The sequence below is a fragment of the Gadus macrocephalus genome, chromosome 15 (genome assembly GCF_031168955.1).
Source record: "Gadus macrocephalus chromosome 15, ASM3116895v1".
NCBI lineage: Eukaryota > Metazoa > Chordata > Actinopteri > Gadiformes > Gadidae > Gadus > Gadus macrocephalus.
In genome coordinates, this window is record NC_082396.1 from 8734102 (window position 1) to 8757886 (window position 23785).

At 41.9% G+C, this 23785-nt stretch overlaps 2 protein-coding genes across 4 annotated transcripts; one reads left to right on the plus strand and one right to left on the minus strand.

The window, feature by feature from the left end:
• Window positions 1–10381: 10381 nt before the first annotated feature.
• On the plus strand, window positions 10382–14962 carry cuedc2 (CUE domain containing 2). 3 transcript variants are annotated; one of them, XM_060072669.1, is made up of 9 exons: window positions 10382–10577; window positions 11252–11335; window positions 11699–11842; window positions 12046–12107; window positions 12279–12409; window positions 13020–13187; window positions 13302–13366; window positions 13618–13678; window positions 13762–14962. In XM_060072669.1, exons 2-9 carry the CDS (start codon window positions 11262–11264, stop codon window positions 13906–13908), a joined length of 852 nt encoding a protein of 283 aa, XP_059928652.1. In that variant the 5' UTR covers window positions 10382–10577; window positions 11252–11261; the 3' UTR covers window positions 13909–14962. The 3 variants fall into 3 exon arrangements, with proteins under 3 accessions (XP_059928652.1, XP_059928654.1, XP_059928653.1); XM_060072671.1 differs by having other exon boundaries at window positions 10407–10577; window positions 12279–12403; XM_060072670.1 differs by lacking the exon at window positions 10382–10577 and adding an exon at window positions 10681–10867.
• Window positions 14963–15010: 48 nt separating this feature from the next.
• On the minus strand, window positions 15011–23049 carry hif1an (hypoxia inducible factor 1 subunit alpha inhibitor). Its single transcript, XM_060072668.1, has 8 exons — window positions 22646–23049; window positions 20591–20841; window positions 19919–20067; window positions 18997–19142; window positions 18677–18783; window positions 17920–17983; window positions 17698–17808; window positions 15011–16895 (listed from the first exon to the last, which is right to left on the minus strand). The coding sequence occupies exons 1-8, from the start codon at window positions 22823–22825 to the stop codon at window positions 16839–16841; spliced, it is 1065 nt and encodes a 354-aa protein (XP_059928651.1). The 5' UTR covers window positions 22826–23049; the 3' UTR covers window positions 15011–16838.
• Between the last annotated feature and the right edge of the window lie 736 nt (window positions 23050–23785).

Sequence of the window (23785 nt, forward strand, 5' to 3'; positions counted from 1 at the left end):
TCTTTGTCTATATTTCTGCCTATCTCTCGCTTTCTGCCTTTCTGTGTCTCCATCTCTACATGTCTATATGAATCTATGTGTGTGTGTGTGTGTGTGTGTGTGTGTGTGTGTGTGTGTGTGTGTGTGTGTGTGTGTGTGTGTGTGTGTGTGTGTGTGTGTGTGTCTGACGTGTGTATTTGTTAAAAAACTAAATAAGAGATTCAGCGTACCTTAATTGTGTCCTTGGGAATAAGGTACACCAAAAAAAAAATCAGACAAAATGTCCTTCTAAATATCAATAACTATCAAAAAACAAACGCACAAGCCGTCGTAATCACCCTTCTGGAGTTTAACAAAACTTTGAAGCAGGCAACTGGACGAGGTGAACGGTGTAAACAAAGGACCTGGACGAGGCGGTTTGTTTGCCAGGGAGCCGGCGGGTGGGAACACAATAGCTCTCCTTTCAAAGAGCGGTAACCGTAGCCGCTAATAAAGTCACTGGCTGCAAATAAAGAGCCGGAGCAAAGCAGCACATGTTATGAGACACTGCAGCAATAACAAGCCTCCGACAGACACACACGACACATATATGATATCGATTATTACGCTCCCCAAAATAACTTTAAAAATAATAAAACAGTAAAATTGTTTTACTGTCTTATGTTTTGTTGTGTATTTCTTGTGTAAGTTATTTGAGGTAATATTATGATGTGTTTTATGTTTCGTTATGTTTGATGTATTGTTGTTTTGTTATATCTGTTATGTTTTGCTATATGATTTTTACATTACATTATTTCTCAGATAGGCCTACTGTGAATGAGTCAAACTTTCCATGATGTTGAAAAAACATTGTAAGACTATAATGCTCAACACCAATTATGAAAGTCAGGAGCAGTCTTTCAAACAATGGGTAATGACATGGATTATTCAGAAACATTTGAGGAAACCAAAAATCCAATTGGAGAGAATATTACTACCCGGGATAAGCCTACTGTAAAAGATGGATGATCCGCGTTTATGAGCTTTTAAGTAGGCTACTGCAGCTAAATACTCAACAATGTAAATGTGGTTTATTATAATAGGCCTACATCATATTATATATTATACAAACCAGGCAATGTATTCAAACTTGCAATTCATCTGGGCTCTAAAGAGACCTAAAAGGCATAAGTAAAAAGTAAAAGAATGACGTCAATTAACCAGCATCTTCCCGGACAGTAAACACCTGTTTTATTAGTTACCTCATCAGCACCAGTCCAAAGTTTAAGCATCACGCGACTGTGGAGGCCCTCCCCTCCCCCGTGGCTTAGGGTTGCGACCCCGGCTCTTTATTTTCCCCGGAGCTGTTGGCTTAATGAAGTAACAACAAACCCGGCCCAGGGCTCATTTGGAGTGGCACTTCCTGGCCCCTCTTGTCTGCCCGGCGACGGCGCATTTCATTTCCTCCTTATCTGCCGCGGTCATTTGGTTTTCCGCATGGACGCGCATCACCCAAGCGACATTGCACGTCGAAAATAATAATGAAACTTTTGTTAATGTCATTAATAAGCAGGTCCAGGACGCGGATCTTTACGCGGATAACGTTTTTTTTTTTGTGCGATGGCATGATGTGCCACTCGGGTGTGGCGCGGATTAGTGAGACGTGACGTTTGAGATTTTCTCGTCTGCGTAAATGTTAGAGGATGCATGGTTGTGACAGTTGTGACACGGACTCCAAATTGAATTACGTCGATTTATAAAAATAAATAAATATACACAATTTCAAATTTTTCACAAACACAAATGCATAGAGCCTTAGCCGTATACCTTTCCGTGGCCATATACAATTAAAGTAAAAACGTTTCGAATAAATATTTAGGCCTATTCTATACAATACGTCTACACATGAATATAGCAATAAACATATACACACGCACACACACACACACACACACACACACAAACACACACAAACATACAAAAATTAAAGGTCTATGTGGCCTATTCATAAAAATAAATGTAATGGGTGTGGACAAACAGTGTTATACCACTTCCACAGCATGGATTACAACAGAAAAAATACACAACAACCGCATTAACACTTATCGACCTATGGGTGCTGCTGTGATTCCTTCTTCATTGAGGGCTCCTCATTCACTCGGTCTACAACTCTGAATGGACACCCTCAGCGACCTACCTCTCCATTGATGGAAAGGAAGGAAATCAGGCGCCGGGAAAGGTGGAGGAGGAGGGGGGGTGTGATGTTTAAAAAATGTTTTAGAGACCGACAGACCGACAGACCGACAGACCGACAGACCGACAGACCGACAGACAGACCGACAGACCGACAGACAGACAGACAGACAGACAGACAGACACTCTCTCTGCTAGGATGGGTAACCCAGGGTTCATTTTCCCTTTGTGTGGCCCTCGGCTTACGGGGCCAAATGCCAGCAGGCTTACCTCCACACTGTCTGTCCCTGTGTGTCCCTCTGTCCCTCTCCACACAGTAATTAGTCGGATCTTAATGGGGGGGGTGGGGGGGGGGGTTATTAGTGTCAGAAGGAAGCTTTAAACGTCACTTTAATTAAGGGGGATTCGGCACAGACACCTTGTGTGGCGGTGGCACCCGCTTTGTAAAACCCTTGTTTGGGCACAACAGGGATGGGGGGGGGGCGAGGGGGTGTGGTGGGGGCCGTTAGGACCCGGGAGAGAGGAGAGTAAAGGAGGGCATCGTTTTGGAAGAGGAAGGCCCTCCAGACCCCAGCGTGGTCAGCCACAGAATAGACGGTCTGACCCTTGTTGAGAATCACGATGACAGCAATTATCTTGGAGACATTCCCCTGGTGTGAGGAGCAACATCACATCGCCTCGTAGAGAATAAAGGAAGAAAGAATACAATACTGGCTAAGCAAACTGCCAATGTCAACCTGGTCCATTCATAAAAGAAAACGTCACTATTTATTTAAAGAAAGAATATATAGTTCGGGTGGGGGGAGGGTTAATTTATTTTGCAGCATATCCGATGGGCATTCATGCAGAATATAAAATCCTAGTTTATTTCCTGCTTGGTTACCCAGCATCCGGCCCCGGTCCCCTTCACAAAGGGGCACTCTAATGTTGCCATTAGTTATGCTCTTCTGGTGCCCAAAAGATTGATCCCGGGGCCCCCAGAGCCAATAGATGTGTACATGAATGTTGGAGAGAGATAACATGCTATGGACCAGATAGCAACCGACCTCACACACCATGCCCCTCCCCTTCAAAAAATACAAGATGAATTGGTAATAATGGTTGAAAAAAAATTCCCTACGAATTCAGAAGCTGAGCTTTCTCAGCCAAGTATATAATATAGCAAAAATAAAAAACACTATGACATGCGCTTTGTTTTAGTTCTATGTGTTTGTACCAAGTATGTGAACCTCCAGTTAATTGAAGGGATACCATCCCATGAAGGATTGATTCAAATAAATATATTTGAATCAAATAAATAATAACAATCAATGCAAATGTATAAGGTAGGCTCAAAAAAACAAAAATAACTTTTCGCTCAACACACACACTGACAACTAAATATCTTCACACAAACTCTAAAACAATAACACACCTCCCGGGGTTTTGCGTCGCGCAACAAAATAACATAAACTACCCAAAATCCATAAAGCCCAAAGTGAAATAACTAATAACCTATAGCATACCCCATAGAGACTACACAGCAGCTAAAGTATACATTCACCAAACAAAATCAAAGTCCCCCGCTTGTCCACAGACATGCTTTCACTCATATAAAGGCTGAGACTCCCACAAAGCACTGCAGCACGGGGAAGAGCAGTGCACAAGAGACCAAGACAAAGACCATCTGATAATGCGGGACCCAGGGGGGGGCAAACGACGCTCACTGGGACCCCCGGGGTGGTTTAGGAAGCAGATAACATACAGGACCAGGTTATCAGGCTGTTTATGAGGTGCCATTGGCCCCTCCGCACGCACGCACGCCGGACACACACACACACACACACACACACACACACACACACACACACACACACACACACACACACACACACACACACACACCTGTCCCAACGTAGAGAAGAGACAACCGCTCACATACGCTTAATGCAAAGAAGACAGTCAAATACTTCCTTTGCGGCCGTAGTCTTATGCTTATGCATATAAAAGTGTGTGATTTATACGTTGTGACATGTTATGATCACACAGTGACATGATAACATAATGCATATACTTTCAGATATTAATGTACTTTTAATGTCCATCTAAAAGTACATTTATGTTATCATACATTAGGTCAAAAGTAAATTTGTTACACAGACTAGAAGTACATTGATGTATAGGCATCACATGTATTTGAGTGTGCATAAAAGATAATTCATATTTATTTGAAACAATAGTATGTGGGTTTGTCTGGGCAAAAGGGCATATATATTTACAGGGACTGGGCTGAGGTGGTGGTATATTGTTATCATTATATGCAACATAAATTCCCTCTACCGCAAAACTAAATAAAAACTGCCTCATGCTAGATCCACCATAGGCATAGTGTTTGTTGCCGTGCTATGTTGTTCAGACTTTATAGACCCTATACAAGTCGATGACGGCCTGAACACTTTTATGAGTGAGTGAGTTGAGAGAATGTCTCTCGCCCAGCACTGCAAAGCATCTCCCCTCCTCTGTGTGTGTGTGTGTGTGTGTGTGTGTGTGTGTGTGTGTGTGTGTGTGTGTGTGTGTGTCTCCGAACAAGAGAAAACAAGTGTTTGCAGTAAGCCCCTGGTGACCCATAGAGAGTATATCAGGACTGAGCTGATATTTATCGTCTGACTGCTCTGTATAGAAAGTTTTACAAGAGCAAACCTGTTTTTTCCCAGTCTGTGACTCTTAAAAGATATCACTGAGAGAGATATATGCTTAACCGCCTTTGGTATGTTTTTGTCAGTTTGAATAAGTGAGACGGAAATGTCGTTGTACATTTTGACAATTAATAGATTTTTGCGTGTGTATGTGTTAAACATTTGACATTATGCTTCTTATGCATGGATTTCTTTAACATTTCTTCACATTTTCAAACAAACCAAAAGCTGCTGAATTTCTTGTGTGTTTTTGTGCACTGTTGACTGCGGCAGACGATGTTGTGCAGAAGTGAGGAGGACTCCGGCGAAGAGTCTGACTAAGATGAATGTGTGTTGACCCAGAGGTACGTAGCATTGACTTGCCTCGCGGCGCTACAACAGAAACCCTCTCTCCAGAGCTTCCTGTGCGCCCAGGCAAGGACACACACACACACACACACACACACACACACACACACACACACACACACACACACACACACACACACACACACACACACACACACACACACACACACACACACACACACACACACACACACACACACACACCGAATAGTAGAAAACAATAGACGCAACCAAATTAATTGTATTATATAGAAAAAGTTATTCTCTTAATAATTATTCAGTAAATGACTCAAGTTTTGCAGTTTATTTCCCTGGGGTAATACAAAGGATTTGTTTACAGCAGTTAATTTCAACACAAAAGGTATGAGTATTTATATCTGTGTATCTATACCACCAATTACAGCTAATTTATCTTTCCATTAGCCATAATACTTTAAATATATATTTTTTAAGGCTGAAAATTGGGTGTAAGTGTCTAACTAGATGTATCCGTCTGTGGCTCCAATACACTGCACGTCTTAAATGATCATGTCTCTTTCCTTACTGGTCCAATAAAATGCAATCCCACAACAACTGTTCCAGCGTCTTTGTGGTAATTTGAATGAAACAAACTAAACAGAACACCCTTGAATGGCACACCCTTAATCCGCACAGAGTACACGCTCACTTTGAATAACAACAATAAAACCACCCTTAAATCACATGAATACCAGCCAAATTGTGGATACAAATTGTGAAAAGTATGTTTTCTTTTCATATTCGTGTGTCATTATTCTTTCACCCAAGGAAATAATCAAAACAAATGACATTCTGTGTGCAAACGAAGAGACATGAGAGAGCCCAGGATGGAAAAAAAACGAGGAAAAAAGGAAAGCCATTTTCACAACAGATGTTTCTACAGAGGGGGGTCTCCTCTCTGCTGAGCAGTCTCACACATGAGGGACCCCCAAAAGCTTCACGGAAACGTCCAGAAAACCAACATGTAAATTTGTAACTGCCACGTCTCAAACTGCTAGGCTTAATTATTTCTTTTTGTGTCGTTTTCGGTGTTTTCTGTAAGCTAAACGTGAGCCAAACAGGTGGTTACCCAGAATTTTCTTTGTGCATATAGTATGTGTTAATACACCGTTTGAAACAGCCAGCTATGACGTGACATCGACTTTAACAAAAGCAAGTTTAACCTAACAAACAAACAAACAAACAAAAAAGGGCGACATCATTATCTGTTATCATAAAATGATAAGTCTTTATCGATCCACAAAAGCTGTACTATTGACAACAAGACGGAGTGCGGCGGAGGAGCAATACATCATTTTTTCCTTCTGGCCTTGATTCACTTCATCACTTCAGGTGGGGGGGATTAGGGAGGCGGTGTGTGTATATAATAACACGTGTTGTTCTTTATTCCCCCCCCCCCCCCCCCCCCCCAGATCAATGGTAACGCGAGGAGGCCACACAAGATGGATGCCGTGGTCAGGTTAACCTATCGACTGCAGAACAGAGACACACTGACCGAGACGACATTCACTCACTCCACTGCTGCCATTGTACTGCAGCGGGTTCGAGAAGCAACGACTTATTTACCAGCGCGTACATTTACTGCAACTTTTGCAGTAGGAAACCTTGATTTAAGTAAAAACGTATTCAAGGCAAGTTTATTTATCGTGCACCCTTCCAAAAATGGAAGCCAGTCATTGTTTTACAAAGGCCGGAATCACAATTAAAAACATTTAAGAGGACAATCATCATTAAAATGTCAGAAACATTTTCTAACGTACAGTCATTTAATTGAGTTGTACCTTGTATTTAATAAAGTCAGAGCGTTTCTCTCACCGTTTTTTGTTAGCGGGGTTACATACCAGGATCCTCCGTGGACCGGAGGTCCGGCAACGTACTCACATGAACCCCTTGGCTGGTCAGGGAGGAGGAGGAGGTGGAGGAGGTGGCGGAGGAGGAGGTGAAGGGGCACTCCAGGCAGCCTGGGGGACAACATCCTGGAGACATGAGCACAGGAGGCAGACGGCGGGGCAGGCTCCCTCTCTCTCTCTCTCGCTCTGTCCCCGACACAGGTGGCCCGGATCCGGATCAGATCCGCCTGGCCCAGGGACCCCGAGCCAAGCCTCGACACCCGCTCCCCGTTCCCGTCCCCAGATGTCACTTATGTCCAGCACTTTGCCTCTTCTTTCCCCTTTTAGAAAGGAAAACAGGATACCATTAGCAAGGTGTCAAACTGAAAACGAGGTCTAAAAAGTTATACGTGATGTAATGAAATGAATTAGTTCAAACATATGTCAATTCATGGGTCCAGCTTTTTCATGCTCTAATTCATGGTAAAGCTGTAGAATATGTACACAATGGGGGAGGGTCATTTAGTGACAATGAATCTGAAATTAAATGTACACTTGTGGCGAGGGGAGGTGGTTACCTTAAAGTCTGACACTTGATCAAAGCTAACTTATGATTGCAAATTAGAAAATTCGCACTAATTCAACTTTACTGCGCATGATTTCATTTAATTATTGTATCTTTTGTGATTTTTTTTTTGACGAATGTGCGAAGTATGAATTTTTTGTTTGGAATAAACGAAATGTCTTCTGCGCATAAAGACCAAATTATACGCCGTTTCCGTCTTTGCTGCACAGGTAATTCAATTGAATATATCTCATAATTATTTTCCTTTCTTTTGTGGATGCAGTACTACACATTCATTAAGAGAATATAATGAGAGTCTAAATACGAAGTCACTCTGCCTGAACTGCACATTGAACATTCATAGAACAATTACACAACTGTTCCAACACAGTTTTGAATATTAGTGTCTAAAGTTGGGTAAAGAGGAAACCAATTTGGCAGTAGCCTATTCACGCATTATTTCATGACTGATGAGAAAAGGAACATTTATCTATTTTATTCCCACCCCCTCCATCCTTTTGTCTCTGTAAAAAACAGAAATCTGCGCCCGTCAGTACAATGACCATATTATCCATCCTTAGCGGACATTGTGGCAGGACCACCTTGATGATATAGTTGACTTTGTATGAGATTAAAGGTAACCATTCCTCTCTCTCCCCTTTATGTTAATATAGCCTTTAGACCATTTTTATTTTATTTATCCAAAGGAAAGTGCTTCTATCATTCTTAAAATAAGGACATACATTAAAACTAGAAACCAATTCTACCCCTTAATAGACAAATGCCTTATTTGGAAATCCCTTGTTTGAATAAAGCGTATACATGTAAAACGCCTAATATTGAGTCTAATGTTTATAATTATCACACTCTGCTTTCTATAATGGGATTTTTTTTATCATAAGTATGATTAATTGCTTTCAATTGTTTGAATGCTTTGAAGCATAAAAATGCAATCAATTTCATTTTTTATCCTTGTTTCATCATATTAGCACAGTTTTTTCATAAGAAAGTTTAAACAACCAAACATGTGTTGTTATTTGTATAATATGATTTATAGAATATATGCACATGCCAGAAATGAATACACAGTGACCCTAAATGCTGTTGAATATGACCATGCTCCTACAACATATTATATTAGGAATGGATGTGTTCTTTAATACCATGAGCATTTCAACATCTTATATATTTTTCTTCTGCCTCACAAATTTCATTATAGTGGGGAGGTGGGTCATTTTGTCCTCTCTTTTTTACAAAATGTGTTTTTTACAAAACTCAAGTTCTCTTGTGGGTCTTTGAGCATGCCGGTTCTGTGAAGGTAAATTGGTAGAGCAAGGATGTTAAATGCTTTGGACAAAACCCATCCATTTATTAAGGTATACACACACACACACACACACACACACACACACACACACACACACACACACACACACACACACACACACACACACACACACACACACACACACACACACACACACACACCTTAATTTTTTGAACCGTTTATTCAGTTAATTTTAGGAGTTTAATTATATATTTTTAAATATATATTTGATTTTCTCTACCTCTCTAGCTGACACATTGTTCATAAATCAGATGCACTTAAAACAGAGTAGGTTGAACTTGAAAACTTAAAATCATCTATTGAAATACAACGCAGTCACACAAAATATCACACTCATGTTCCATATCGTCGGCATACAAATTAGGTTCAATATCTATCTGTGTTTGTGCTACTTCAATTTGTGAGAATATGTCCCACGACTTTGTTGCTTGCCTGATTACGGTTGGTTATGCTGTATTTGGGTACATTATATGCATCTCAAATAGTAGGTCTTAACAATAACATCATACATTGGCTAAATATTTTGAATACCATTTGGATCTACTCATAAGCAAACATCGTGTTGTTTCTAGGAGTGTGCAGCTAATCTCTATGACCACCCCCTGGGAAGACCACAAGACTTGGCCAACAATGACTCAATGCCGCCATCTAGCGTTCACCATATTTGTAGTAAAAATAAAAAGGGACATTTTAGAAATGACACTAAATCGTTAAACCTAATATTATATATTAATTTGATTATATTTCAACAGGGTGCGATATGAGATTTGTAAATTTGTGTGAAAAATAAAAGTGGTACCTGTGATATTTCACGTGTGTAGAAACGTAAGCACCAATATGACGTTACACGAAAACCTGTGTACGGTTCAACCTAGAAGCTGCTGCTGCCATTCGCATTAAACATAGTTCAAACAAACCAGCTAAAACTAGACAAAAATGACCTACATCAAAGTGTCAGTCACGTAGACCTACAATGCATTGGTTACCTTTATGGAAACATATTAAATGCAACAGCAGGAGTCTGCTGCACGTGAACCCGCCCCCACCCTCGTGAAAGAGCGTGACTTCAGAGTTGAAACAGAGTTCAGCCAAGTTTACAAAGCCTCTTTTATCAGCGGCTTGGACCATATTTCAGTCAGAAACCAGATGAACTACCGCGGCGGGCGACAGATAATGTCAGGAAACAATTGGGCAGGAATGAATCATTCATATGTATACATATCTGATATAATTATACCAACACGGTCTGGCGGTAAATTAGACCTGCTGGGATCTTATGACCTCACCGATGTTGCCTCAGATAACACCGAGCCGATCAACTATGCATGAATCTGTCTACACATGTGGGATTTCGCTACTCACCCACTTCTGTGTAGGCTTACAGGCAGGATTATTTATTTTTTTAAAGGTTCAGACAGTATTGGGAGCATTACGGTGGCTGTGGGGACGCTGACTACGCGTGAGGTGCATCTCAGTATATTGATGCACGAGCGTGTGTTTACAAGGACCAGAAGTGACGTATGAATGTTTTGAACCACCCGGGCGGAAGAAACGGCTCAACGCTGAACGTCGCTGTTGAATGCTGCCAACATAAAAACATATCGGGACAACCTATGCTTAATGACCCTTGCATTTTATCCACAGTAAGTGTCCAATATGTTACAGCCGATAAGAGGGAGAAATGAACGCAAAATAAGAAAAGGCATCTTGTGTAGCATGTCGTGAACCAGCGTCGCTGCAGCGTCTCTCTCTCTCTCTCTCTCTCTCTCTCTTCGTCTTGACGCAGATCAGACAGCGGTCGTGCTTGTATTGATCACTATCCTGTTCAGCTAGATAAACAAATACATTTTAAATAGGCGAAGCAGTTCACCAGAGAAATTGCCCAAACGCTGGGAGAGGGGGGCTTCTGAGCCTGCTGCTAACAGGTTAGCCTGTAAGCTCATAACGTTAAACTAAATAATGGCCAATCTTGTCGTGGTCGCTTGATCTTGCCTTGACATGTTTAATGACACAACAAGCCAGTCTGCGTTAGGACATCTAACATTACTGTTATGAACCATAACCTTTGATAACTCCATATGTCCCTTTTCGTCGATCCGTTACGTGAATCGTTGTACTGTGGGGTCTAGCACGATATTACCAAACCCCTCTGGTTTTGTAACATGCAACATGCCCGCTGGCGTTTCTATATTTGTTCTTCAACTGAAAGCTGATGCATGGCTAATCGTGGGAATGTGCGCCTTCCCTATCACTCCGGATGTCTGAGACGGAGAGTTTATGTAGCAACTTGTTTTGAATAATCTTCTCGTACTTCTAGCTAAGGAGACATGGACCTCCATAAAATTATCCATGATGCTCTCCACGAGTTCATCCAGACGTTCATCCCCGATGCAGATCTCAGGTGAGAACTAAATTAATTAATCTTTAGTATTTTAGTGGATGTTTAATTGAACATGCAGTGATTACTTTGAGATGCGTTTCATTCATGAGCAAGTGGGGTAGACAGGCTTCTTGCTCAAGGATTCCTTGAGCTAGACCAAGAACTTTCAGTCAACCACCCTAACCACTAAAATTCTACCCCATTATATATAAACTGTCTGAACCCCACATTATCCCATGATTGTAGAATCACAGCAGGTGGCTTTTTATAATTTCATTTTTTTAACCGTTTTTGTGAGGAACACATTATGAAAACTCTTTTGCATATAAACTACCAATATTGTTACTTTAACCTTGATGAGTAGCTACTTTCATTTATTTTTAGCTCATTGGACGAGTTTCTCCTCTCCTACATAACCGGAGTGTTGGAGGACCTCGGCTCCCAGGAGAGTGTGGAAGAGAACTTCGACATTGAAGTCTTCACTGAAATGCTTGAAGCTTACATACCTGGGTTTGCTGAGATCGACAGGTAAAGATACACTTCTGGATATTTTTGACTATAGTCACATCATAGTATGACCTGGTCACTAGCAGAGGCTGGCCAGTATGACAAAAACTGCACCTGAGGCTTAAGGATCTTTGTATATTGGATAGATTATACTAGACATTATATTTATTATTCCAGTTCTTTGAATATGGCTCATACTTTCACCATTGTTTTTCCCTTGACAGCGTCAAAGTCTGCGAAATGATGTTTATTTTGGCCTCAAAATTAGCAGATGCTCGGAGCACAGGTATGTGCTGTATCTTTTATAACGGTATTAGTGGAATTGGTATCCGCATCGTTTTTTCAAGCTTGTTGCTTAAACAAGGACATTTATTCATAGAAAAATATAAGGTCATAGCCGAATGTTTGTTATGAACTCATGCTTAATAATATATGTCTGGTATCTTATTAACCACAGAAAATAACAGTGCTCCAGCGACGACGCATGACGTGCCTTCGTTACCCAATGCCTTGGCTGAGGAAGCTCCACCGGGGAGGGGGACGGAGTGCCCTGAAACACCGACAGAGGGCGCCACTGCCAAAGTAAAAGTTAATCTCCGTTATACCCTCATTTTAAAGGGGAAATGAAACCAATTTTTTTTTGATTTGTCTAACCCTGACTCCAACATAATAATGTATGCCATTTGATCACTTTTACTGAAATTTACGGTTGATTTTAATGTTTGCATTCGAAAGAGGGTCAAGCCTTTGGGAAGCTTATAGTTTAATTCCGAGGTGTGTGTGTGGATAGTGAAGCTCAATCTGAGCAGCCTGTCTGCGTCAGAGTCTTCAGAGGACTTGGTTCTTCAGCCCCACCGTTGATTATCATGCTCCAAGACAAAGACGGAACTAAGAAAGTATCAAAAGTTGGCTTGGGTCAAAAGATAAATTTAAAATGCAAGTAAAAGAAGTTTAAATAAATACGATATAACCTGCTTTTACTCTTATGTACATGTTTGGTTTAGGCTATATTTACATCACTGTCCTGCGCGTCCTGCTCTAACACTCAAATTGAATGTCTTGAACTAATCTGATCAGTCATGCCTTTAAAATAAAATGCTGTTTGCAAAGTTACACGTTTAGACCCCAAACACCTTTTACCGTCAAAATAGATTGGCCGTCTATCTGTATTTCTACTAATTAAGATTTCCCCTGGCAGAGTCCAATGTCGGGTTGGGAGGCCGAGGAGCAGCACCTTCTGGAGATGTTCCCCAAGTGTGGCCTGTCGGAGGCCCGCAGCGCCCTGTCCATCGCCAGGGGGGACATGGAGGAGGCCGTGCGGCTCATCATCGAGGGAGACGTCAAGCTGAGCTCCTCCCCGCTCAATGTGAGCTCCGGCCGCCGCCGCCGCCGCCACCGCAGGGCCAACGGCCACCACGACGGTTTGATGGCTCCGCCGCGACATGCGTGTCATTAACCCGGTCGATCTTATCACCTCTAGATAAACCAGGGGAAGAATGGCTCTGCCGGGGCGGACCAGAAGCTGAAGGAGACCATTCTGGAAAAGTGAGTTGAGTTTAAGTGTGTTTGTGTCGCCAAGTTATGTAAATTCCCTGCCGATCTCCTCCGTGTTCAAAACAATAGACTTTGAACACATTGGTTTCAGATCTGTAATCTTATTATATTTCTTTGCTTGAATTCTCTGACCAAAATAACAAAAACAAGTGCCTCACGCTGTCCCCACAACGTTAGTAACGAGTTAGGTGCTTGAGTCTAGGTTTACTTTACATAAGGCTAATCCAGGTTTGTGTTTCCAGGTACATGCTGGTAGACCGAGAGGAGGACAAGACCACACACCGGCCGGTCGCTCCAAAAGATGCAAGTCCTGCACCTTCCTTTTACACTACAAATCATCCAGCTCATTCACTGTACCACGCCTCACATGACCTTCTCCTCTGCAGGCCCCAAAGAAGTTGGTGCGCTACCATGGCAACCAGGTGGTGACGACAAAGGGGGAGCGGTATCAGATGGTGAAGAAAGAGGAGACGGATGACATGAAGAAGACGTACGTCAGCATAAAACCCGCGCGCAAATACAGGTTCCATTGATGACTAGCCATGCCTTCAGAGAGCAGCTATCCACGTTGTTTATTTACATGTTGTTGTTTTTCTCAATGGTGTTTTATTGGCTAGCGCCTGAACTGGCTAGGTAATTCCCAAAGTAAAGGAATATGCTTTTGTGTCTGGTTTTATAATCTGTTTTTTTTTACATTGCCATACACTGCCTTGGTTCATCTCAGTTATTTTGTTTTAGTTTTATAATGGTAACACTATTCACAGGCCGTAGTTGTGTAACTGTTTTGTGTGGTGTTTTTTGGTTGCGCCTTTTGCTTTTGGAAACAGTGGCGTTGCGTTTTAAACACTTGCAACTGATTCTCTTTTTGCCATCTACGCCGGTCTGACACTGCAATAACTTAAGGTTGTTTGGTTCCATCGGAATTGTTATTTTAACATGAAATTATGGTAAACAATGAATTCATATGTGTAGAAATATCTTTATATCAAAATAAGTTTCAATATGTGGTGACAACTTGGATAGATCTCAATGAAATTGCTTATTCCCTTTTATGTTTCAATCATTGAATTCGTAGTAAAGCTAAGGACAAGCATTTGCCATTTTAGTACTATAATAAAATAGTGATGTTCAATCGAAAACATCTTTATTTTTATATTAAGGTCTAGATTTGCTAACTTAGATTCATCGTGACCGGTCTTTCTGCAACATTTTGGATTTTATTAGGGAATTTCTTGATATTTTCTGTGACAATTGAACTCCTTTTAGATGTTACAGTAACATAGGATCATGTCAATGAATTTATCCTTACTTTTATGAATTATACTGTTAATGTACAACAGTATACTTGTCACATATAATCATTTATAGTGTTAATGTGGTGGTATAAAAATAGATGCCTAAAGTTCTGAGTTGACCTATATGTATACAGACAAGTATTGCAATTTTGCTATTAATATGTCCGGTCTGACAAAGTATTTAGTAATATTGTGTCATCGTGAACGAAGCTATCAATCATTGAAACCCTAAAGGTGTTTTACAATGTACTGTTATTTATAAGAAATAAAAGCTAGATTTTGGAGATCATAATTTGTGTTGCTTTTCATCAGAGTCCTATCAGAAATTAACATCCGTAGCTTTGGTGCTTGGTATTGAGGAAGTTTATTGAGGAACAAGGTAAACACAATATTCCAAAACAGTAGTTCCGTCCAGCCACAAGAGTATATTGAGGTACTTTCCTCACTTTGATAACGATAAAGCTTATTTCCTTTTTTCTTCATTTGACAACTTGATTTATTTTGTAAAGTAGACTCAGTAAGTTAAATATTGGTCTAGTAAACCTGCCTTGAAAACGAAGTGCAACCAGGGTAACAGAGGAACAGCTTTCTAAATAGTCAGTACAATCAGTTTGGCACATATGTAAATTATCTCCTACCATACACGTTTCAGTCCTTTTATTTTAGAGAGCTCTAAATATATCTAGGACGCTTAAGGACACTCATGGTTACTATCAAAACTGTGAATAAGGGTTTTTTTGAGATTTTTGATTAATTTGTATTCTCAAATGTTGCGAGCCTATGTATTGACAAATATGGCATTCTGGGAATCAATGCTACCGCATTCTAAACCACGAAGAACGAAGCAGTCAATAGTTTGAAACAACTTTTTAGCTTTGTTGGTAGTCATGCTTCATATACATTATATATATATATGCAACTTACTTCTGTACCTGTTTAGTCTATGTTGGACATCTACTAAACAAAATATCTCCAGTAATTACTTTGTGACTAGAGCTGAACATCATTGATATGCAGACCAATCAATGTTCTCAGACTCCGCCAGAACCCTTTAGAGATAAGAAAACTGGATCACTATGTCAAAAGAAGCGAGAGGCTATGGGGAACATATCGGCGATGGCTTCACCGAGGACTCACACCCACCATTCCAAATAGGTTGTCAGCTCAATATTAGCTCTATTTAAATTTTGAAGAATGGGGCTGAATTTGCAATTCAATAGATTCAATTCTGTGTACCTAAAGCAAACTAAAATGAAAGTTAACACAATGAGTCAATGAACGCCTCTTAGAAATATAAACCAAAAGGCATAAACAAGCCAACCACTGAAAATCAATAGTCAAGTTTTTTTCCTTGGCCTAGCACTCCCAAAAATAATTCTTAACAAAATAAAAAGCTAATTGGAAGCCCTACATACAGAGAAGGTGTCTTTCAAGCAGTCATTGTCAAATAAATTAGTATTCACAAAATCATGAAAAGGACTGCCACTTTTACATACACACACACAAACACACACACCTTGCGAATGTACATATTAGAAGTGCAGTTCAAACACCCTCAGCTTAAGGAATACATTGCGATTAAAGACGTGTGGAACAAACCTCAAAAATGTCCATCTCACCTAATGAACTCCAAATCAGCTACAAACCAATCGTGGTCAAACGCGTTCAAATAAAAAGGTGCCTCAAAACAAAACACTTCAATCAACACTACTATCAATCAGACCACCTAACATCCGACCTTCACCTTGAAGCGTTAGTGGTGAGGTAAACAGGATATTCATTCAGTCCAATTTGGCATGCTTCAGTCAGGAGTGGGTCTTTTCTCAAAGCAAATACTGACTCACACAAAAGGCCTGGCCTGTACTGAAAACGTGCTGAGTCAGAGCCTTGGTGTTCTGAAAACAGACCCGAATGTCCAAAGGGTGTGTCCTGTTGTCCTACGGCAGGCAGACCAAGTCCAGTGGTTTCAACGTGGTGTGAGGGAGGCATCCTATTGCCATGCAGTGGTAGCTTCAATGTTAAGAATGCACCAGAGGTGCAAAAAAACCCTTCTTTCTCAAACACACACGTGCGCGTGTGCGCACACATACACACACACACACAATTGTTCTCTTTCACCCCAAACATTTTCAGCAGCAGTCTGAAAAGCGTTTCTGTGATGCGTCGTCCTAACTTGAGCCCTGGTCGTAACGTCCCCTCCTCATCAGGTTCAGTAAGGGTCCAACCTAGAAGAAAAGATCATTCTTCGGACATCTACAAAGCAAGAATCGTAATATCCACTATATATATATACACACACATATCCACCTATGTAAAAAGCATGCTGTATCTCTTCCTTGGTTACTAAATGAGGCTTCAGGATATATATTCTCGCTGTAATTAGGTTGGGGGGAAGGGGCAGCATCCCGCCGGGTCTGAAGCCACGCTCAGTCCCAAGACATGGCCTACATGTAGAGGAGCCTCGGAAAACCTAAAATAAGGTACATTACGCACGCTGAGCGACGTCATGCTCCACTTCTGGGAGCTATTAAGGTAATGGCTGAAAGGCCCGGGCGGTGGGAAGGGCCGATGTGAAGTGTCTTGGACGATACCGGTAATCATGAGCTCTGATAGGCAGATACCGATGTTGATGATGTATAACTATAGTCCTATAATAGCTTATGAAAGGATTATGAACTTCAAAGGAATCAATGATTATGAGTCGAGTTATTAATCCGAAATCTCAAGAAGCACTTATTTAGAAAGTGTTCGGAAGTATGAATCTCCTGCTCTCTAATTGAGTCACCTAGGACGTTCCAGTCGAAGCTAATAATAAAGACGAAGCATGACTTCATCAACACCAAACGGGCCAGATAACCCTCCCACCCAGCCCATAACCAAAGCATTGGTCAGCTCCTGGGCGTCGCCATGTGTCCGCTGACACAGCCGTGGTCTGACAGCTCACGCCAATGATTTCCAACTAAACCGTAGGGATTTCATAAGGTGTGCAACCCTAGAAAAGTAGGAGTAGAAAACAAGTGTATCTACTTCTCGTGGGTCTCCCAGGGCCTCTCCAAGCATCTTCTCGATGTTCCTCATGATGGCTACTTTCTGGTGAGCTCGCAGCGGGTACTCTATCCTTTTGGGCGTCAGCGCTCCCTAATGAAAAGAAATCCACAGAAGTACGGTATTAGACGGTGTAGGAGTTTTCGTTTTCTGTTTTAGAGTTGGCTAAGTTGCTTGTGCTGGAGGTAAATCTTTTTTACAGACCTTGTACCAGAAGTTGACAGTTATGGTCTCTCCCCCATCCAGCAAGGACTCGATATGATGCCACCTGAGAACAGAAAAAGGCTTTATTGATCCAGCTGTTCCCCGTCTGCTTAAAATGCACACAAACTCATCCAGTGGTCCTTTACTGTTAATAAAGGGTTTGTATTAGTGTCGAAGCCAGACTAAATGGCAGCAGAGCATAACAGAGTTTCTGCTACCCATTTCAGCAAGACTGTAGGTTAACAGATTTGCCTCACACTCTTTCTTATTGTGTTCTACAGTGAAATCGAAAGTCGAAATGATCAAAAGCTATCCTCAAGAATTGCCAGCAGTCTTGTTTTGTATGTTCCATGTCCAACCTTGTTCCTATAAATAAAGAATGTATAAGATGATGTATGTATGTATGTATGTATGTATGTATGTGAGTGAGTGAGTGAGTGAGTGAGTGAGTGAGTGAGTGAGTGAGTGAGTGAGTGAGTGAGTGAGTGAGTGAGTGAGTGAGTGAGTGAGTGAGTGAGTGAGTGAGTGAGTGAGTGAGTGAGTGAGTGAGATGTCTACGTAAATAAAAAAGTAGAACTTGGTAGGCAGAGGTGTATTTTAATGGACGCAGCGTGAATGTAATATTTAAACTTACAGGAAGTGCTAAAATACAGCCACCATTAGCCGGCCTCATATAATATGCATCCTTAGCCTAATGGATACTATAACTCGTATTGCTGTGAATCTGATCCCAATAAGCTGTGTTCGGTGTTCTTACCAATACATGGGGATGTACAGCACATCCCCCGGCCCCACCACCGTCTCATAGCCCACCAAGTTCCTGAAATTAGGAAACCTCTCGTAGTCTGGGTTATCAAAATCCACCTGAAATTCCACAAAGGAACAAACAACATTGCCGTGTTAGGTAGATTGCCGTCGTCACGTAACCGTGGAGAAGCAGATGGTATTAGGGCGTTTTTCTCAAAGTAGTTACCTCAAAATACCATTCTACCCTGTGGTCTGTATCAACTGGTCCCCCCCCCCCCCCCCCCCCCCAGCCCCCATGTGTCAGGACCCTTGGGACACCCCATCCATTACCTGGCTCTGCCGGTCACAGGGGTGGTGGACTGGGTACGGATACAGACACTCGAACTGGTCGGGGTGGAAGAGGATACATCTTTTGTGGCCTTTGATCTGCGCAAAGAAGTTCTGCTGCTCGTCATAATGTGCCGGCGTCACGTTGCCTGTTGTGAAAGATGAGCGATGCAGAATTGTTAACAGCTTCTGACGGGATATCGCTTAACAACAGAGGGAGACCTGAGCTCCACTTATGTCTAGTATCAATCCATCAACGGTCATCCAGTATAACCAAGCATCCGATCACAACATCCACTGTATCCATTCTCTATATTTTTAAGAGCTTGTGTTTACGTGCGAATTGCATCAATATGAAAATTGTGATAAGGAAGTTAAACCTTTGATTACAGGGTTTTGGCCTTATCACCATAGGCCCCTACATCAATTTTACTCACGGCCAGTCACAGTAAACACCCCGTGCCTTTCTACAAGTTGTAATCCCTCAGAAATCATGGAGAGAGGGGAGCACAGATAGCCACTTCAAGACTACTTTGTGTCAAGTGAAGTCAAATATATTTGTCTAGCCATTAATCACAGCTGCAGTCTCACATGTTATGGTGAGACCGAGACAACCCTACGATTTCTTAATGGCTTTAAACAACCTTTTTCTAAAATAAGAGGCCCCTGCTTCCTTTGTGTGATGCGATATCGCGGTCTGCATCATCAACTCTGTTTCCGCCAAAAAGTTTCAGAAAAGATGGCCCATTGACATTGATTTTGGATAATTGATGCTCACGACTATGATGTCTTTCACATGACATGAATAAAGGAGTACTCTATTATTAGGAAATAGTTCAGATTTATTATTAGAAAATAGTACATTAGTAATAAGGTCTATGTGGGCTAGGCTATGTAGAACTACGGTTGGTTGATAGGGTCTTACCCTCCATGCCTATGAGCAGCAGGTTGGACGTCAGCTGTCCCCAGTTCCTCTTGGCCTGCTGCTTGTTAATCCAGTTCCAGTTGAACCCCAGGAAGTCCACCACGATCTTCCGGCCCACCGTGTCGTTCAGGGTCTGCTGCAGATAGACCCTGGGGTGGGACGTCGTCACACTCCTCATTAAAGTCATTCAGAAAACACACTGCTCCAGTCCATAGACCTGTCTTTTTTTATGGACATGCTTACATTTTAACCCCTTTTCTATGTAAATGGTCGTTTGGTTTTATCATTTTACCAGAAGCTCAAAATGCAATTGAATATTATTTACTACCAGTATATATGCATCATTGTTATTGTTTGTTATATAAAACCACGCATTCATTAACTGGGAATTTTGCTTGGTGCGCAAGGAAATGGGCGGGGTCTAGCAGCCAAAAGTTCATATCAGGGCACGCGCCTTCACAACTCAAATATAGGCCACAGTAAATGCATGTCGTGCTGCGTTTAGGGCATCCAGCACCTTTATTGTCAATGTTCTGTGCTACTTTCTGTTGCTTTATTTTACATTTGGTCACCGTACCCTTTCATTGTTAAAACACATTTATAACACAAAAGTTGCAGAATACAGTATACATGTATAACGATTTTCCCTTGTAGATTTACAGTTGACTTTACCTCTCTTCCCCATCCGCTTCCTCCGTTTCATGCATTTTATCCACAAACTCGGGGAACTTCATTTCCATTCGTCTCGATTTCGGCATGAAATTCTCAACGTTGGCCATCTTTTTCTCGTCATAGTAGAGGAATTTGTGGTTTTCTGCCGTGTAAACAGAGAAATCCCCATTCCCAATGTTCTCTTGCAGGTACTGAATGTCCCATTTCAGTGCTGGATAGACGAGGTTTGTGTCCGTTAGAACCACGGGTTCCTGCAAGTAGGCTTCAGTAAATAACATTATAGAGCAAATGTGCATTTAACCCCAAGCTGTAGAGCAAATCAAATAGTATATTAAATACGTCTGTAGAACGTTTATCGTATTTTTATCTCGATGAGTCAGACTATAACAGACGCATATGGGACCATTCATATTCAAAATAGCTTCTACAAGTTCTACCAACTCAAACACTTAAAAGCGCCTGCGTGAAACCGTATAATAATAATTCGTTTTAGTTATTTTTAAAGAAACCAATCCGTATCATCCGACAGGCTATTTAATGAATATCATTCAAACACACAACGCCCAAATGTACACCCGCGTTGGCAGTCATTGGACACTGACAGCTCGCGGCTGGACTACGTGACTAGACGAACGTAGACCTGCTGGTGGAGCTGCAACAAAGCCACCGGAGGCGTGCGCGCGCTGCCTCCACTTGGGACGCGCTTGTGTGTGTGTGTGTGTGTGTGTGTGTGTGTGTGTGTGTGTGTGTGTGTGTGTGTGTGTGTGTGTGTGTGTGTGTGTGTGTGTGTGTGTGTGTGTGTGTGTGTGTGTGTGTGTGTGTGTGTGTGTGTGTGTGTGTGTGTGTGTGTGTGCGTGTGTGCGTGTGTGCGTGTGTGCGTGTGTGTGTGTGTGTACGCGCTTTAGTGGCGCGGCACGGTGCAGTGAAGCACGTTTGCTGCAATGACTGCAAGAGCAGACTTTGAATCAAACAAAAAAGACTGAGTGCAGCAATATATATATAGATATAAAAAGGTATATATGGAACAGTGCAGAGTGCATAGAAACAGCCTGTCCCACTGACCTACTTGCTTAAACACTGCATTCACATTAAGACCGATACTACCGCGGGCGCGATGGCACGGTCGCCCTTGGTAACATTTCGATAGGCTACTTTAGGACTTTTTTACTTGCGTCCCAGAGGCGCACAGGAGTAGGCCATTCATTAACTTTAGCAGATGGTTGAAGATGATTACATTTTTGATGCATTACAGTTGCGTGGGCAGCATTTGCGCATGTGCAGCATTTACAATTTGAGAGTTTATGTATTCACAAAGCATGTGTTAGTTGCAACGGTACGACTACGTGCAGTATAGACCCAACGAAACCCACATGAGGAAATGGACAAGAACACACCCATGGCATGAAAGCTACACTGTCATAAAGCATGATACAAAGGACTATTACAATGATTAATTTAGTTGATACTGTAAATATTTAGACATCTGTATCGCATTATAATAAATCAATATTAATAAATGATAGCCTACGGTTATTTATGAGAGGGATGCATTTAAAGTTATTGGAACTACTAAATACGACTTCCAAACTTTCTTCCACTAAATCATACATTGTTGTCAATGTCAACTGTAGGCAACTTTCTATTTTGAAACGTTGCCTACAGTTGAACACTGAGCAACAGTGGCGTGTCACATTTTGCAAGTGTAATATTGTCATTAAAGTAGGTCCAATTGGTATGAATGGTCAACTGATTTCAAAATGACAGTGTATTCATACACCTGTGGATGTATACACAGACGCGCGCACACACACACACACACACACACACACACACACACACACACACACACACACACACACACACACACACACACACACACACACACTAGGGATGTCCAACTTAGTTAATAATGTGTGTTCGGTGGTACTCATTCAGACAATACCGTCATTACATTCTTCGACTAGGTTTCAATTTCAAGTGCTTGTTATTCATCCTATCACATCATCATACACTGGCGAGGCAGCAGCGTGAAGTTGCAACCGGTCATCTATTTACCTCGTTATTTATAAGCATTTCGGCTCGGGGATCCGTGTGAGAGAGCCTCGGTATGGGCTTTGTTTGAAAAGAATACTTTCGGAGCTGAGACTCGTTCCATCCAATGTTTTGGGCATCAGACATCGCGGCACAGCCTTCGGTCGTAGACGGGTCAGCCTCCACCACCGTTGCAGTTGCCATGGCTGTCTGCAAATTTCCTCACACCCCCCTATCCTATGACTAGTAATCACTTAAAAAATGCAAATGTATTTGCTTTAGAGTTCGTTATAGGAACACAGTAGAATCGGTCTGATACATGATGTAAAAAATAAGAATTGCTCCACCGACTGTGGTTCCTACTGTATGTGGACCTCCTCCATGTAGGTGTAAACCATAAACACACAGCAGCACTGACAGGCACTGAAACTAACGATACGAAAGTAAATGTTCAAGGAAGATTTTTGAGGAGGAAAATGCACTGAATTCAAGGCAGCGACATCTAGCGCCTCGACTGACTACAATCTGAAGTACTCCTGACTGGCCCGCAGGGGGCGACATTGTTCAGCATTCGGCTCAACTTGGCATCGGGAAAGATGTTGTCCGTTGGTCTTTGCATAGCTAACACCCTAAAAGTTAATTGGAGTTTAAGAGAATTTGCTTTTTCTTTAGAGTAGTCATTTGTGGTTTAAAGTATGCTTTTATACAATATTAATTTAACAGGCCGCAGTATGTCAGGGTTAGGAAGGGACAGAGTAGGCTGTTCTTCTTTAGGAGGCTCAGGTCTTTCAATGTGTGCACTAGGCTACTACGGAGGTTCTACCAGTCTGTGGTAGCCAGTGCCACCTTCTTTGCTGTAGTTTGCTGGGGAGGAGGCATCGGGAGCGGAGGTGCCAGCAAGCTGAATAAGCTGGTGAGGAAGGCGAGCTCTGTGGTGGGGATGAAGCTGGACTGTGTGGAGGCTGTGACGGAGAGGAGGATGAGGGGAAAGCTGCAGGCGATCATGGACAATCCCTCTCACCCTCTCTACGCCGAGCTGAGGCAACTCAGGAGCCCATTCAGCCACGTGCCTCAAAGCGCTTTGGGGGGCTCTTTCATCCCATCAGCTATCAGACTTTATAACACCTCAACCCCCCGCTCCCAACGTCTCCAAAGCCCCAACAA

What these genes read in the sequence shown, in the direction of transcription:
- cuedc2 (XM_060072669.1), top strand. Translation starts at nt 11,262, where the DNA reads ATGGACCTCCATAAAATTATCCATGATGCTCTCCACGAGTTCATCCAG. An exon ending in GGGTTTGCTGAGATCGACAG is followed by an intron (nt 11,843 to 12,045) that starts GTAAAGATACAC and finishes TTCCCTTGACAG; the next exon opens with CGTCAAAGTCTGCGAAATGA. An exon ending in GGCCGGTCGCTCCAAAAGAT is followed by an intron (nt 13,679 to 13,761) that starts GCAAGTCCTGCA and finishes TCTCCTCTGCAG; the next exon opens with GCCCCAAAGAAGTTGGTGCG.
- hif1an (XM_060072668.1), bottom strand. Translation starts at nt 22,825, where the DNA reads ATGGCAACTGCAACGGTGGTGGAGGCTGACCCGTCTACGACCGAAGGC. An exon ending in CCTGTGACCGGCAGAGCCAG is followed by an intron (nt 18,784 to 18,996) that starts GTAATGGATGGG and finishes GTGGAATTTCAG; the next exon opens with GTGGATTTTGATAACCCAGA. An exon ending in CCCTGGGAGACCCACGAGAA is followed by an intron (nt 16,896 to 17,697) that starts GTAGATACACTT and finishes CTTTTCTTCTAG; the next exon opens with GTTGGACCCTTACTGAACCT.